At 36.5% G+C, this 16,845-nt stretch overlaps 1 protein-coding gene across 1 annotated transcript; it reads left to right on the top strand.

Moving 5' to 3' along the window:
* Positions 1-971: 971 nt before the first annotated feature.
* Positions 972-3,189, top strand: tcf21 (transcription factor 21). The gene is made up of 2 exons (XM_046868969.1): positions 972-2,039; positions 2,694-3,189. Exons 1-2 carry the CDS (start codon positions 1,521-1,523, stop codon positions 2,781-2,783), a joined length of 609 nt encoding a protein of 202 aa, XP_046724925.1. The 5' UTR covers positions 972-1,520; the 3' UTR covers positions 2,784-3,189.
* Positions 3,190-16,845: the final 13,656 nt, after the last annotated feature.

Raw genomic sequence — 16,845 nt, 5'->3', positions numbered from 1 at the left:
AATAATAATTATAATAATTATAATAATTTAATATATAATATAAAAATAATAATTATAATCATTTCAATAGCAATACCAACAGTAATAATAATAATAATAATAATAATAATAATAATAATACATATATATATATATATATATATATATATATATATATATATATATATATATATATATATATATATATATATACTTTATATATTTTTTAAATATTATATCTTTTAAAATGTATATTATTTTTAATAGAAAGTTAAGCCCTTTAGTTCAAACAACTATTAGTGTTAGCACTTATTAATATTTATGTGCTTGTTTGTTGAACACATTTGTAAAATAAGAAAACGTATTTGATCATATTTTATTTTATATAAATAAAATGTCTTCAATCCTTATTTTATCTCCTGTTGCAGCACCATATAAATCCATGATTTATGTGGAGTTTCTAAAGGTGTACATGTTGATTCTGTTATTTCATTTCATTCATTACTAATTTAATTTACCAAAAATTATATTCCTGATATTTGTTTAACATCTTAAGAGTCGTGATTTTGAATCGAGACTTCAGAAAATTACAAATAAGTGCTTAAAGCATTAGATTTGATTGATTGGAATCCATTATCATTTTTATAGTATTGTCCCTTGAGAGCATATAATAAAATGGTCGCTGGATTGTGAGGGTGTACTTACTTTTGTGAAATACTGTACATTATGTTTTGTGCAGAATATGCACCTTTAACCAAAAAAAACAAAACCATCTTTTTTTGTACATCACACTCTAGATACAGTATAGTTCCCTCCCTAGTTGCTTTAATATCCTCCCTTTTTTTTGGAGAATGCTTTCCACTAAACTTTGTGATCATTCACCTACAAAATTACTGAGACCAGGCCCTGAGGTTGAGTGAGAAGGTCTGGGGTGCAGTGGTCCACAGAACTTCATATCAAAGTTGTTTAGTGGGGGGGGTCCACATAAAAACATCTCAAGCTTATCTTCATTGTGTTTGCTTTGTTCATCGTTCCTAAAGGGAAGTTGTAATGCTACAACATTGCAAAGTGTGCATCATGTGCTTCCAAAAGCATTGTATGGGTGTGATGGTCAGGTGCATCTGGATTGAGCTTTCCTAAATGATCTAGAAACAAAGCCTAAAGTGTAAGTAGTGCTCTCAGGTCAATATGCGTCTTTCTCTTGAATTAACCACAAAGATTGCATAAAAGGAGTGTTTTTAAATCACTTGGAGATGATGCGTTAGTCGTTTTTATGGTGCAGTGAAGAAAGAGCTACAGCCATAGTGTGTGTGCGTGTCCTCTCGTTCCCAGCAGAAGTTTCCTCCCCTGTGTAATCCCGTCCCGCCCTTGAGCGCAACACATAAATAGCCCGTTCCGACAATCCGGATTGTTCCACGTTTCATGTAAACTCTCACACCCAGAGTGTAGACCTAAAGCACGTGCGCTTTAAGGCTGCCTTGGAGCGAAAGCTCGAGAATTGTTTCTCTTTTTTTCTTCATCCATTTCTCCATCCCCTGGTCATGTCCACCGGCTCCATCAGCGACGCGGACGAGTTCCACGATGCGGAACTCCTGGACGGTCTGCTGCCGTTTGGCTCGTGCGTGGACGTCGCGGCGGGGACGTCGCGCGAAAGCGCAGAGGACAGCTCGAACGGCGAGGGTTCGGCCGCGAACGAGCGCACCGGACGCGCGCCGGGAAAGAGGCGCAAGACGGCCGCGTCCTCGCGCAGAACGGCGTCCGGGAGAGGAGGAGGTGGAGGAGGTGGAGGAGGTGGTAGTGGAGAAGAAGGAGGAGGAGGCGGCGTGGCGCACGAGGGCAAACAGGTCCAGAGGAACGCGGCGAACGCGCGCGAGAGGGCGCGGATGCGCGTGCTAAGCAAAGCGTTCTCGCGCCTTAAGACCACGCTGCCGTGGGTGCCACCCGATACTAAGTTGTCCAAACTGGACACGCTGCGGCTCGCCTCGAGCTACATCGCCCACTTGCGCCAGATCCTGGCCAACGACAAGCACGAGCATGGATACATCCATCCCGTCAACCTGGTATGAGACGCGCTCGCGCTTATTCATGTATAATAATCAACTTATGCACTTTTTCCTGCGCGCCCTGAGAGATGATCAGAGTTATGCATGTCTATAAAAACGTTCATTTGCACCGAATGCATGCAGAGGTCCAGAGAACAGTGCAGAAGTTCAACAAACCGGGAATGTCTTGATGTCTTGATATTTACACGAAATTGACCTTCGGGCCTGATACCCATTCCTTCTAAAGAACTAACTAGTTTCTTCTTCTTCTTCTTCTTCTTCTTCTTCTATATAGAAGAAGAAGAAGAAACTAGTTAGGTCTGTTGAAGGAATGGGTATCAGGCCCGAAGGTCAATTTCGTAAATATGACCTGCAAAAAAAAAAAAAAAAGAAAACATAAATAACAATAATAAAAAAAAACGACCCTCACCACTTTGCATGCATTTTTCAGCAAATGCCAAAACGGTCCACTTTTTCTTTGTGTTTGTTTTCTTTGATGTTGTTGTTGTTGTTTTTTCTTTATATTTGTGGTGGTCGTGCAGGTCAATTAAAAACAATTCTACCAAATATGACACTAATAACAAAAGATTTGAAATTGAAATAATTATAATTAAATTCATGTTTTTTGGAATAATAACAATTAATATTTTTTTCTCTCTTTTTTGCACGCAGACGTGGCCGTTCATGGTGGCGGGGAAACCGGAAAATGACCTTAAAGAGATGCTGAACTCCACCAGATTATGCGGCACCACCGCATCCTGAGAGGACTGTAACCTTAAATACACGGACAAACTTTTTTTTTTCCTTTTTTTTTAGATATAAATACAGAGACCAAAAGCACATCATCTCTTGTTCTTGCAAAAAAAATGGAAGAAGAATGCACGAGATGGGAATTAACGGAGGGACCATGAATTGACGCGTCTTTCAATGCAGAGAATCTGTAAATATATATATAAATATATAATGTACAGTTTTTATTTAAAGAAACCTTTTCCTTGCTGGCTCGAGGAACATGTGGGTTTTATGCAATTTTCTTTAGCGTAATAACTCTTCAATGCAGACGTGTAAATATGCAATATGGAGCAGCTTTACACTTTTTTTAGTGCTGCGTAAACGTGTTGAAAAAACGACAGCATCATATTGTAAATAAAATATTTTTGCTATTTGATATTTTGCTGCTGGTGGTGATGGTGGTGCAGGTTGCATGGCTTTTTTCATCATCTTTTCTTTTCTTTAAATCGTTCTTGAGGGGATTTTGATGGATCTTAGAGAGTTGGTGTTTATTTATTTTTTCCCGACCCGCGTGAACTTTCTTATCTTGTCCTCCTAAAGCGTCTGATTGCACCAGAGAGGGAGAGAAAGACACCGCGTGTGTATCGGAAAAGACTTATGCAAAGAAAAGTATTAAAAAAAAAAATCAGTGTGCAATAATTAGAGTGTTGATACGCATCTGGATTTACATCTGCAATGTTTTAGAGGTGCGCGTGCAAAATGAGTGCATGTTCATATATTTGGAATAGTTTTGCTACTAAATAATCCTGAATATTTTAGTATAAATGTACAAAACCTGTTCATAAAAAACACTCCAGCAACACAAAGCTTAGAAAATAATAAAGTGAGGTATATAATTGGACTGTAATGATATTGGGTGTAAATATGTACCTTGGAAACAAACAAACAAACAAAAAACTAAATACTAGTACAAGTAGACAATACCAATACCACCAATCCCTATAAGCAATCAGTTTATTTTGTGTAGAAAATACACAAGCTTCACAATTATTAAATTTAGTTTTAAGCTAAAAAGTATTAACGTAAAAAGTTGTCAACTTAATGTTTTTACATTGTAGCAAACATTACAGTTAGTATTCTTCAAATGCATGCTTTTTTTCTTGCTTTGCTTTTACACTTCTACTGCTAGAATACCTTCAGTCAATTTAGAATACAGCCTACACACAAAATTTTAGCTAGAAATCCTTTTTTGGGCCTATGGGTTTAGATGAATCCAAAATCCGTTCTTCCACTATCTCATTAAAACTACAATTCTACAAACAGTTTAACAAAAGCAGGCCACTGATTTAACGAGTTGGTGCTTGAGAAGGGCAGGGAATAAACCATAGAAATAAAAGAAGAAGTGATGTGGCGTGGAGGCTGTTTGCAGTGAAGCGGTGTAGAGCTCTTAATCTGGTTGTTTAATTTGGCTCGGGGTTGTGACCGATCTGTTTATACCGCACGGACAGATATTTATGCTGCACTTCTCCGAGGAGGGGAGTTGCCGAGAATTACAGAGAGGACGGCCAATGTCACCTTTTTCTCCGAAAAATACACTACACACCAACATTCCTGGGGTCTTTTTTTGCACTTTTTTCCTTTTCTCTTTTACATTTTATGGAGTTTGAAGCAATTTTAAAAGGTCTAATGCTGAAATATTGTACAGTTTTATTTTCTTACTCATAAAAAAATGCTGTTTATATAAAATGCATTGTTGCTGGAGAGGTGCTGCCATGTTCATGCATTTCTTACATATTTAATATGTTATTATTATACAGAAATATCTACATATAATGTATATATAATGTAGATTTATAGTTTAAAACTTTATTCTACTAAATTGTTTTAAATATACACTATACTCACATTACTAGATGAAAGGGACATATTAAAGGGGGAAAAACAAAGGTTATATTTTTATATTTATATTTTTATAAGTGCCATAATGAGTGTATAATGAGTGCAGCCTTTAACACAAAAGATGTTGACATTTCAGAAAGTAATTACGAGAGTACATAACGCTTTTGTGCTTCATATATATATTTTTTTATATGTGAAAATGCATATTATTATACTTTTTTTTCCAGACACAAAAATCTCCTCGCTAATAATTTAGGCATATGGTTTACAAAATGTAACTTCTTCGCAGCATTCATCTCATACTTCTTGTTCAAGCCTTGAGATAACAAACATGCCTTGGATGATCAACTACGTCTTGGGAAAGTGAAAACAAAAAAAAAGTGTGAATTTCAATTCAACGCTTTTTCTGAAATCTTGAACTCTTTTCAACTTGCAGATGTACATCCGAACATAGAGAAGGAAATTTGTGACCTACAACACAGAAACCCTGTGTTTTCTTTTCACTCATTTTCCAATCCATTCAACACTTTTTAGCTTGTGCCCAGGACATAGGACTGACACATTTCCTCCTTCAAGCTTAGTTTTCTCTGCTCTCTCACCAAAAAGTCCAAAATCACAGAAGGAGTAAAAGATCTGATGGCGCAAAGACAATAACAAGCTCGCCGCCATCATCCATCACGTACTGTTATTATAAGGAGAAGCTGCATGGCTGATCTGAGACTGTGGAGAGCAAGGGAGGCTTTTACACACACACACACACACACACACACACACACACACACACACACACAGGGCTGAGCAGTAAAGGAACATTGATCATCCTGAAATCTGTTGATAAGTCTTGAGGCGAGGTGTGATAGGAGGAGATTTACTTTAGCATGGTGGAGCTTTATGCCCCGTGACAGGTCTCTTTGATTTCATTTCAGTGTGATAAGTTTTATTTACAGATCATATAAAAATAGCAGCTTTCTGCTGTTTGGATTATTATAGCTGTGTTTGTAGCCTAATTAAGTGCAATAACCAAAGCTGTCCTCTACATCGAAGACATTTTTTAAAATAGATATTTGTTTTATAAAGTCACCATGGTAGTGTTTGCAAATGTGTCTTTTCTTGTGTTATGTCCAGGAAAATGATTTCAATCAGGATTTTTATTCTGTGGTATTACAACAAGTGCAGATACGCAGGCCATTGGCTAGGACTTGGACGGGTTTTAGGAAGTGGAAAGAAGTTAATCAGGTTGTTCAACTGGGAAACTCAAATGGCTTTATTTGGCGATTATACTTTAGATTCCATTCATCTTCAGGAGCTGCTTCCTGGGATGTGGTAGATCCCAGGATGACTGAATTAAGATGGTTTCTCCTCACACACTTTTCCTATTCTAAAGACATTAGTGTAGCCAGTACACATTCATTCTTCAAAATAATGGTTGTATGTCAACGTGTATGGTTGCTTTTAACATCCATGGAACCTTTCCATTGCATAAAGAGTTCTTTGTAGGAGAAAATGTTCTTCGCAGTCAATAATCTCAAACATTGATCCTATTGATCTTTTTCTATATACATATGGGAAAAATGTTGGGACATTTCCAGCCATATGTAGTTCTTCCCCAAAATGTTCCTACAAAGATACAACAGTAAAGGATGTCTTTGGATGTCTTTTTGGTAGCATGACGTTTTCCATTCCCTATGTCCCTTGGGACCTAAAACTTCTCCAGCATGACAATGCCCCAGTGCACAAAGCTCATCAGAAGATATGCTTTAGGACATGTCCACAGTGATAAATTTCATTTGAAAACAATTTTTTTCCCCTCAGGTTTTGGCTTTGCGTCCACACTGCAATGCCGTATTCAGTCAACAAAAATGTAGCTTTTAGAAAACACTCTCCAAAGTGAATACACGTGAAAACGGTGGCTTCAGAAAACGATGACACATTAATACATTCCACACTAATACATTTTCATTTGAAACTCATATTTTTCTCTGTTTTAGCCTTCCGACCTCAGACCTGGACACTTTGGGATGAATTCAGTAACTGATTACAGTTGTGTGTCTCCAGGAAAAGTCAGGTGTCCCAATACATTGGTATTCTGTAATACATATATCCAAACAGCATGTCATTTTATTTCTATTTTGTTCTAAAGTGAAGTATTTAATTCAAGTATATCTTCAAAATCTTTATATAAATCCTAGATAGCCAAGTTCAACAGTGTAACATGTGTGCAATCTTTTTGAAAGCATGATTAAAGCTTGGAAGGGAGGACTATATTGGACACACCACCATGCACGTATAATTAACCATCAGTGTAATTAGAGAGTGACGGTGAAACCTTGCCTTCGTTCTTTGCCATTGACTTTAAGCACCAAAAGCTGTGCCTTGATTTAGGCAACCATGAAATAACACTATACTGCCAAAAATTACTGCTGAAAAGAGTACAGGCTTCTGTCAATGTTTCTCATGGAGGGTTTTTTTTCTTCATTTTTTCAGAAATTAATTAAAAAATACCATCAGAAATAATTGGCAAAATATGAAGTTACTACAGCGAGTCACTATTAGCAGTCATGAGAGCGAGGAATGTAACTCCAGGTCTGCCAAATAGCTTGAAACGGAAATGAAATGTATCAGTGTCATGTTGGAAGTGGGAGGAACGGCAGCATTTGGACACAAATCTGCTGACAATAAAGACAACATGAAGATAAGCAGGAATGTCTGATCACCAGCAAAGCTTCTCCTAAATATTTTCTTTTCTTTTGACGGTTCTGGTGGTGGGTGTATTCGCTGACTGGCTGTGAACATCTTTTTTCCTGACTGAAAATTCCATGTTTTTATTTAATAATTTTTTTTGATGAGTCTACTTTTTAAAAATACGGTTTTAATAAAGTTAAACTGTATGTAAGGAACAAGGTGGAATTTGTACCATTTTCGACGAAGAAAAAACGGATTTATTGATATATAATTATTAGTAGATGTGCTATACTTTTAATTATGTTGAAAGTGACCAATAATTGGTGACAAATATCTAATATGTAGATTGATTTTCCGTCACTAAACTGTTTCTCGAGCGCGTTCTCTCAGCACCGCTGCTGCTATGTGAATACGACGTATTGCAACACTACGGAGACCGAGGCGTGTCCCGAGAGTCACAAAGAATACAGATTAACATGGCAGAGGTAGAGCTGTGACTTCCTGGAGACAGAACAGGAAAATAACGTCTGGTATTATCAGAGATGGGAAGTAATGAATTACCAGACTTTACTCAATAGTTTACTTCACTATTTATGTTTTGGACAACTTTCAACTTTCACTCACATTTTGTCCACAAAAATCTAAACTTTCTACTTCAGTTACTTTAGTATTAATCTATTTGGTGACATGAGCAATGTTTTATTTTCTCCTAATTGCATGCCGTTTTCAGCCCATCAACCTATTTCTTGACATTGCGTGTTTTTTTATTTCAAATTTACCACTGGTGTATCATTTCCTGGTTTTAACACACCACAGACGTAGGCTAGTTTACGAAGCGAACAATGTTCAAGGCAGAAGGCAACAAGCAGTATGGCTAACATGGATGAGACAGAGGGAGTCAGTGATGTAAACATGACTGAGAGCAGACACATTCCTGATCACCTGATCATCATCTTTGCTTTTGCTCTTTGCTCTGGTGGATGTTCAAACTGGATACATTCATTAGATAACAAAAAATTGTATACTTTTGTAAAATATATACTAATATAATGTGAGGTCCAGTTACCAGCATGACACTAAAACAGGTAAAGGCTCATTTTTACTTAAGTACATGTCAGAACCCAAACTTCCACTAGATGCAGGAGATGCAAATCCCATAACTATTGGTATTGGAATTATACAAAGCAATAGTTTGCTTATGCATCACATATTGTACTTTTAAATAAACAAGTTCGTTTCTCTCACCTGTTAAAAAACTAAAACAACAAACACCCTCATTTAATCTGTAAAGGTTTTAATGTTTATTATGGAAAATGTATTGGGTATTATTAGAAATTGTAATAGTTTGTATAGGTCCCTACTGGTAATTTGTTATCTTCTATCAGTAGCATATGTCCCGTGCAGGGGTGCACACACTTTTTCAGCATATCAGTAGCAGTATAAAATGACTTTATAAAATACTTATAAAATGACCAAGTCATAATGATGTACCTACTATATAAATGCATAAATAAATAAATTAATGTCATGCGATCTACCCACAATACCTTTGCGATCGGCTGGAAGATCTCGATCGACGTATTGGGCACCCCTGGTCTAGTGGATAACATTAACGAGCAATAAAACACCTGTGGTAAACGTGCAGATCACATGGTATCTACTGGACACCGGCAAGGACCATTAGGAGATCACTAAATCCATCATCAAAAATCCAGTAAGATTTCGCAATGGTTTCAGTGGTTTGATGGTAATGATTTAATCACACTCAGTCATGGAAACCATTGGTAATAATTTTCAATGATTAATAATTGTTCATGTATTGGAGGCCATTAGAATTTCAATGGTTTCTAATAAGTTCCAAGAGTTCGGAGCTTGTTACAGCTTGTTACATAGAAGCAGTGTTGGGCAATAACACGTTACGCGTTACTAGTCTTTTTAAATAAAGTAACTCCGTTACCGTTACCGTATGGTGCGTTACCCGTTACTTTTTTAAATGAATTAATTTTGGCTGAAGTGTAGCCTACAGTCTAACCTGTTTACACGCATTGTAGGGTTGGTGGATGAGAACCTGGTGTTATGTTGTGCATTGTTGATAGTTTTCATACTTCAGCTGTGAAAGGAACATTTTTAAGAGCTCAACACAACAGCTTTTATGATGCAGAAGCCACTTTGGTTTTTGATTGTGAATCTATTATTCAGCTTGTTTTGTTATTTATTTCAGAAATTCTTGTGATATATTCAGTTTGTGCTGGTCTGACTTTAATAAAAGTGTTTAAAAATTACTGTGTGTTTAAGTCAGTTTTGTGTTTGTAGACCATAACGCATAAAAGGGCATTAATGGGAAAATTAAGGAACGTTCTTTAAAAAAGTAACTAAAAAGTTAACAGTAACGCATTACTTTTTGGTGTAAATAATCAACAAAGTCATTGAGTTACTTTTTAAATTAAGTAACTGGTAACTGTAACTAGTTACGATTTCTTAGTAACTAGTACAACACTGCTTAGAAGTGTTCTCTCTCCTGAAGCCATGGTAGAAAACTTAACAGCTTTGCATGAGAAATCTGGTGGTTACAAAACTCTGACACGAGACGCCTACCTGCAATTTTTTAAGAAACTTCTCTTCACAGAAAGGTTTATGTAGCGTTTATGTAGCCTTCTAAGTTCATCTTCCAATAGAAACAGTAATGTATTTATTTACATAAATAAATCAACAATCTCTGACCTACAAGACTCCAGATTTGAGTAGTGCTAAATGCTATTGTATAAGGCTCCGTAATGCGTGATTTTCCTTCTGAGATCTAGTGTTTTCTAAGCAACAACACTGTACTGAAGTCCACAAAAAGTCTTCATAAACAAACCAATAAAAGAAGATATGTATATCTTAAAACGTACATTCATTTCAAGCCAATTTTCAGCCCTATTCTGTAATAGCGAGTGCTTTATATTAATAATACGACTGCATACATTTCCCACAACACTGGGCTCTAAAAAAACATTTTCCAAGACGATCCCTGTTTAGCTCGCTATCTCTCTTTATCATTTTTTTCCCACCCTCCCTTTCATGCTTACACATACACACACTAACTGTTGCTTTAAGAGCGTCTCCCTGACTTCCTGGACGCAGCTCATCCTATACATCATAGCTGTGCTGAGACGCTCCATCACAGAGGGACCACCGTCTGAGAACACTGGGATTCGCCTGTAGAGCTAAAGGGAAAAAGGAGGGAGAAGAAGGAGGAGGAGGAGGAGGAGGTATTGCTCATTAGGAAAATGTAGGGGCCCAGGATTCCCATGCACTGAGGGAAGATGTCTTAATTGTTTTGCTGGACGGTTGCCCAAACATCTTGAGAAAGAACATTGCCATTTGCTGTAGCTGCAGACACACACACACACACACACACACACACACACACACACACACACACACACACACACACACACAGAGCACTGGAGAAGTGCGTATATGTGTGTGGGTTAAAGTTTATGATGGCCGCTTCGGGCTGGTATAAAACAGGACAGACATTAAATCCCTGCGTCTGGTCTCTGTTGGAGGTCTCAGTCTGCCACTGCTCGTCCTAACAGCCTTTGCTTTTGAAATGATTTCCAATGCTCTCTGTTATACATAAAAATGTCTTGGTGCCAACATCCAGTACTCACTAATACTATATGGAGTAAAGCTAGCATACAGATGACACACAGCAACTCGGCTGTATTTAACCACTAACGATTAAACCAAAGCAGACAAATATCAACATGATGGACTACATCACCTTTTTGTAATACAAGCAACCTGATAGAACGTTCTAAATTGTTTAAGTAGCAGTGGTGGACAGTAGCAAGGTAACTGGAGAGACTTTTACTTTAACTTCACTACATTTTGCCAATTTAGTAACTAGTCAGGCATAGTTTTAAACTTGTTTTGATTGCGTTACTTATGATAAGATTGGAGAAATATGATCATATAACCCCAATTTTATCATCCCTACACTGGCTACCGGTTACGTTTCGAATCGACTACAAACTACTGCTACTTACTTACAAAGCACTAAATGGTTTATCTCCATGTATCTCTCCAGTCTTCTAACACGCTACAATCCATCACGCTCCCTGAGATCTCAAAACTCCGCACTTCTAGTAGTTCCTAGAAAAGTAACATCCACTAAAGGCGGTAGAACATTCTCACATTTAGCTCCTAAACTCTGGAATAGTCTTCCTGACAGTGTTCGGGGCTCAGACACACTCTCCCAGTTTAAGTGTAGATTAAAAACATATCTTTTTAGCGAGTTCTACACATAACACACATCACATCATAACCTTGTGCTCCAGAACATCTGATCACATGCACATTATCAACTTGTGCTGTTAATATCATGAACAGCAGCTACGCTAATTCCTCTGCACTGCTTCTCTTTCTCTCCCCATCCTGAGGCTTCCTGAGGTTTCTCCAGCCCCAGTCACATCCCACCTCATGAAGATTATGGACTTTTTTTAAGCAGTAGATGTCGACCCGGCAAAAATCCCGAACCATCTAGAGACGTACCAGCGCCACTTTATGTTGAGTTCGGACACTGGACCTCTTTTAGTGTTTGAAGGCTCTGGCATGGAGAAGCTGGTGCTGGCTGGTGATCATCTATGATGATCGCAAATGTTGAGCTATTTTATGAGTTGCTCAGTAGCTCCTGGTTCCATAACCTCAACTGACTTTATAAGACTGTAGAAAGGACATCGCTCATAATCTCATATTAGTTTTCACTCTCCAGTGTTCTGTATTGTTTAAAGACTCCAATCACACTCTTGATGTCACCCAAATGAGGATGAGGTTCCCCTTTTGAGTCTGGTTCCTCTCAAGGTTTCTTCCTCATAACATCTAAGGGAGTTTTTCCTCGCCACAGTCACCATGGCTGCTCATCAGGGATAAATACACATCGTTCTCCTTAACTGTTATATACTGTAAAGCTGCTTTGAGAGATCTGTGATTCTCTTTGGAAACATTTATATATTTTTCTGGCATGGTTTGTGCTCTGAGATGGAAGTGAAATAAACTCAGAGAAAGATCTACCCACTGATCACCTTTATTTTATCAGATTCTCTCATTAAACATTTTTACCCCCAATATGGGTGGTCTCTTCCAGGATAACCCCGCCCCCTCTACAGGGCACAAGATAAACTGATAAGGAAAAAAGTGACCTTTAAATGTGTCCTTTACACGTATAGGAGATTTTGGAGTGACATGTTTGACAGCATTCTTCACCTCTATCATCAAAATACGAACCAAAAAGAACAGCTTATGGAAGAACATATAGTACTTTTTTGCTTGTATATGGTTCCAGAGCAACGATGAGTCTGAATAAACCTGAATAAAAGGTTTCCTTGATAGGGAAGCATTTTCATCTTTACAGGGACCCTTTTGTGAAAGCACTCAGCATCAAAGATCTCTACAAGGAGATTTCTGAAAGATGAATAGGAAAGCAAAAAAAGATGCAAAACCCTGTATGAAATCTGGATCATCGGAAAAAGAAAAACCTGTTTGTGGCTTTCTGAACAGAATAAAATACACCTTATGCACAAACATTTGTAAACACCTGGCCATAAGAAGTGCTTTTTAAATCTTGCATTTCCTTGCATTTAGTTCGAATTTGCTGTTAGAACAACCTCCGCTCTTCTGTGAGGTTCCACTAGATTTTGGAGTGTGTTTGTGGGGATTTGTGCTCATTCAGCCACAAGTGTTTTAGTAATGTCAGGTGCTGATGAAGGTGAGGTGAGGAGGACATTGTCATGTTGGAAAATTTCAAATCACAGCATCCAATGACATATACATTTGTGGTAACAGTTTGGAGAAGAAGCATGTATGGCTGGAAATTTCAGGTATCTCATTACTTTTGTCCATATACCATATGCACATATTACATTTACACTTTAAGCTAATATATCAGTTTTATTCTGAATGTGTTCATGTAGTAAGTCCCTAAAAAAGGCTGTAACAACATCGTGCCACTTTTGATTTCTCCAAATATCTCATCTGTCCTGACTGATACAGAGGGGGGCATCAGAGAATAGATGCACATCTCTCATCTTGACTATGACCAATACATTGATGGTTGTGCAATTCACACAGTAAGCACTAGGAGGCAGTGTGGTCCCAGTCATTACTCTTCTTTTCAACGCTGTATTCATTTTAACTTTAAACTTCAATTAAACTTCACTTTAAACTGTTATGAGTAAAAATGCAAAAAACAAAACAAAAACACATTGTTGAATACGTGTGATCTGCGATACTGCTATTTATTTGTATATAATTACAAATTATATAGAATTGTATTTATTATACACAATATTGTAAAATAAATTGCATTTATACTGTATAAAATATTGGTGAAAACCCAAGAATGAAAAATAATTACATGATGAAATACAAACTCCACAGGTTAATGCATGTATGTTGGCATGTTACAAAAATATAACAAATAGGAAATAAATAATAATAATAATAATAATAATAATAATAATACATTTAATTTATTTTATTTAAAGCAAATGATCCAGAAATTTTCTTTCCTATCAGAAATATTTTCTAATTTACTTATACTGTAATATGATTCTTTACTTAATTACAAAAAAGAATAATATTTATGATTTTTATTCAAATTGAATTATTGCAGTTTTAATGTAAAACAAAAGTATATATATATACAAATGTTGAAATGCTAAAAATATTATTCAATAATAGAATATTTTACACAATTGAAATAATTAATTAAATAACCGTTTTCAGCTGGTTACAGTAATAATGGCACCAAACACATTTTTTTAACATTATATAATAATCTCATGCTTTAATATAATAGGAGGCTAAAACGTTCAAAACTCAAATGCAGAACATTTTCATAAAGTATAGAGCAAAAAAAGAAAGTGTCTGTTCCATAACCATTAAATTAATTAGATACATGTTTAAAATGATAACCTTCATCTCAGGTTAGTTTGAAGATCATAACCTTCAAGAAGCCAAAATTAATAAAAAAAAATAAATAAATCACTTAAACACTTGAATCACCGTCCACAATACTCATCTCTAGAATATCAAATGAATAATCCGTCTTCATATTTTACACAGGATTTGCAATGTTTTTTCATGCATGCAGCTATATTTTGTCTTTCTGATGAAATTGAGAAATACAAGAACACACAGTATTTACATTCAAAGCTAAATTATCAGAAGAGAAATGTACTTTAAATGTGCATCGACATAGTGTAAGCTTTATTTCCTCTTTATACGGTTTTCTTAGTTCCAGTATTTGATTTCATTTCTTTCATTTCTCATTCATACCAAAATGGTAATAAATGCTGAACTGTGATTGGTCAGGCATCATCTTTTTTTATGCTGGATATTAAAATACGTGTGTAATAGCTGATACCAGCAGCATTTTTTTCTGTCTAGTCTCAGAGCTTTGCTTTGCAACATTCAGGAAAAATAACTTTTTTAATTGTTCACAATCTTTTTTTTTCTTGTATGCAGCCATCTATATTTTATTATATAATTTTGTGAATGTCCATATACATACATATATGATTGTATAAAATGCCTTAGGATGTGGTTGCATTACATTTTCCCTTCATTTCAGCTAGAAAACTCCAACCTGTTCCATCATGCCAATGCCCCTGTGCACAAAGCCGGCTCCATGAAGATATGCTTTAAATTGGTTAGAAGATCTGGAAGATCTTGAGTGGCCTGCTATAGAGCTCTGATCTCTACCTTATGGAACACCTGTGGGATGAATCGAAAACCCTGACTGCCCATCAGACCTTCTCCGGTCACCTGCACCAGTACCTGACTTCACTAACTTCACTCTTGTGACTGAAACTCACACAAATCTCCATAAACACACTCCAAAATCTAGTGGAACATCTTCCCAGAGGAATGGAGGTTTTTATAACAGCAAATAGGGACTAATGTGAAATGGTGTGTGTGTGTGTGTGTGTGTGTGTGTGTGTGTGTGTGTGTGTGTGTGTGTGTGTGTGTGTGTATCTGTAGGAGTGTGTGCAGTGCCATCTGAAGTGAGAGGGTAATTGCTTTTACAAGAGCAGCACCGCCGTCTCGCCTTCTTTCAGCCTGAACACACAGTTGTAAATTTCAAACAGGGGCCAGTAGGTCTTCTCTTTCTCTCTCACACACACACACACAGTCACTCAATGTCTCCATCACACACATATACTGATGGACACACACCATATCAGTGCCTGTCTAACACACACACACTCCCTAATTATATAAGTGTGCATGGCTGGATTACAGCTAATTCTTATAAACCTTGTCAGATGTGAAGGGCCTTGAGATGTTTTAGCAGATCACACAAGGCAAATATTAACTGCCTGTGTGTGTGTGTGTGTGTGTGTGTGTGTGTGTGTGTTTAAAAGCAAGAGTTTATGAGGTGTGAAATGTTTGCCCAGGTGGGGGTAATTATTGATTGCTGGGTGCGGTAGGAAAGGGGACCTCCCTCTAAAGTCTTTAAGAAGAAGTAGTGTTTTATATACAATTATACTCCCTCCTCGACGTCTCGCTCTTCCACTTTCTTTCTGTCATTCCCATTTCTTCTTCTCATTTACTCTTCTAGGGGAAAGAGGTGCTGTCTAAATATGGATTTAGGATACTTTCAGCATATAACCAGGTCTATGTAGAGCCCCAGTTTCCTTTACATGGATATTTGTCAAAAAATACAAATAAATTGGTTATCATTCTACAGTGTTGTTTTTTTATTATTTGGCTTTCTAATATTATACTGTACTTTGTTAAACCTTTAATGGAATTATGTATACAATAAAACACAGGGTGTGCTGTTATAGGAAATGAAAAGGCCAAGTGACGAGGGTGATTTTTTGCTATAATAGAACGTAATGGTGTTTTCTTTTTTTTTATCAGAATTTTTGGCTGAACAATAAAGAATAAAGAACAGTTAATTACATTAAAAATCTGCAATAAAACAGTCAAATATAGTGTTAATAAGAGTCTGATTTAATGCACTTCCTGTTCGGTTTGGATTCTGTTCGATCGAAGGGGAATTCATCTGCAGCTCTGACAGCACTTCCAGCTGCAGATGAATTCCCCTTCGATGAAAATGAACCAACAGCTTCTGACCAATTGAATTTATTGGCAGTATTTTTTTTAACCCAGAACTAATATATTAAATGTGATCTAAAAAAAAGGGCTTTCTTATCTATCTATCTATCTATCTATCTATCTATCTATCTATCTATCTATCTATCTATCTATCTATCTATCTATCTATCTATCTATCTAATCATTTATTGTTATTAATAATAATATGAATATTATTAGCAGTAGTAATAGTAATGACGATATTCAAAATATCCTATTCATGTAGCTATTGTGTAAATATTTAGAATAATATAATATATAATTACATGCCTGTTTAAATCGATAAAATGTCATTTGTATATCACTTTTAATCATCGGCATTACCGCGGAAAAAAAAAATCCGAATATTTATTGTAGAATT

Source organism: Silurus meridionalis, chromosome 16, assembly GCF_014805685.1.
Source record: "Silurus meridionalis isolate SWU-2019-XX chromosome 16, ASM1480568v1, whole genome shotgun sequence".
Taxonomy (NCBI): domain Eukaryota; kingdom Metazoa; phylum Chordata; class Actinopteri; order Siluriformes; family Siluridae; genus Silurus; species Silurus meridionalis.
Note: the sequence above shows the minus strand (reverse complement) of the source record. Positions and strands in the feature narration are given on the sequence as shown.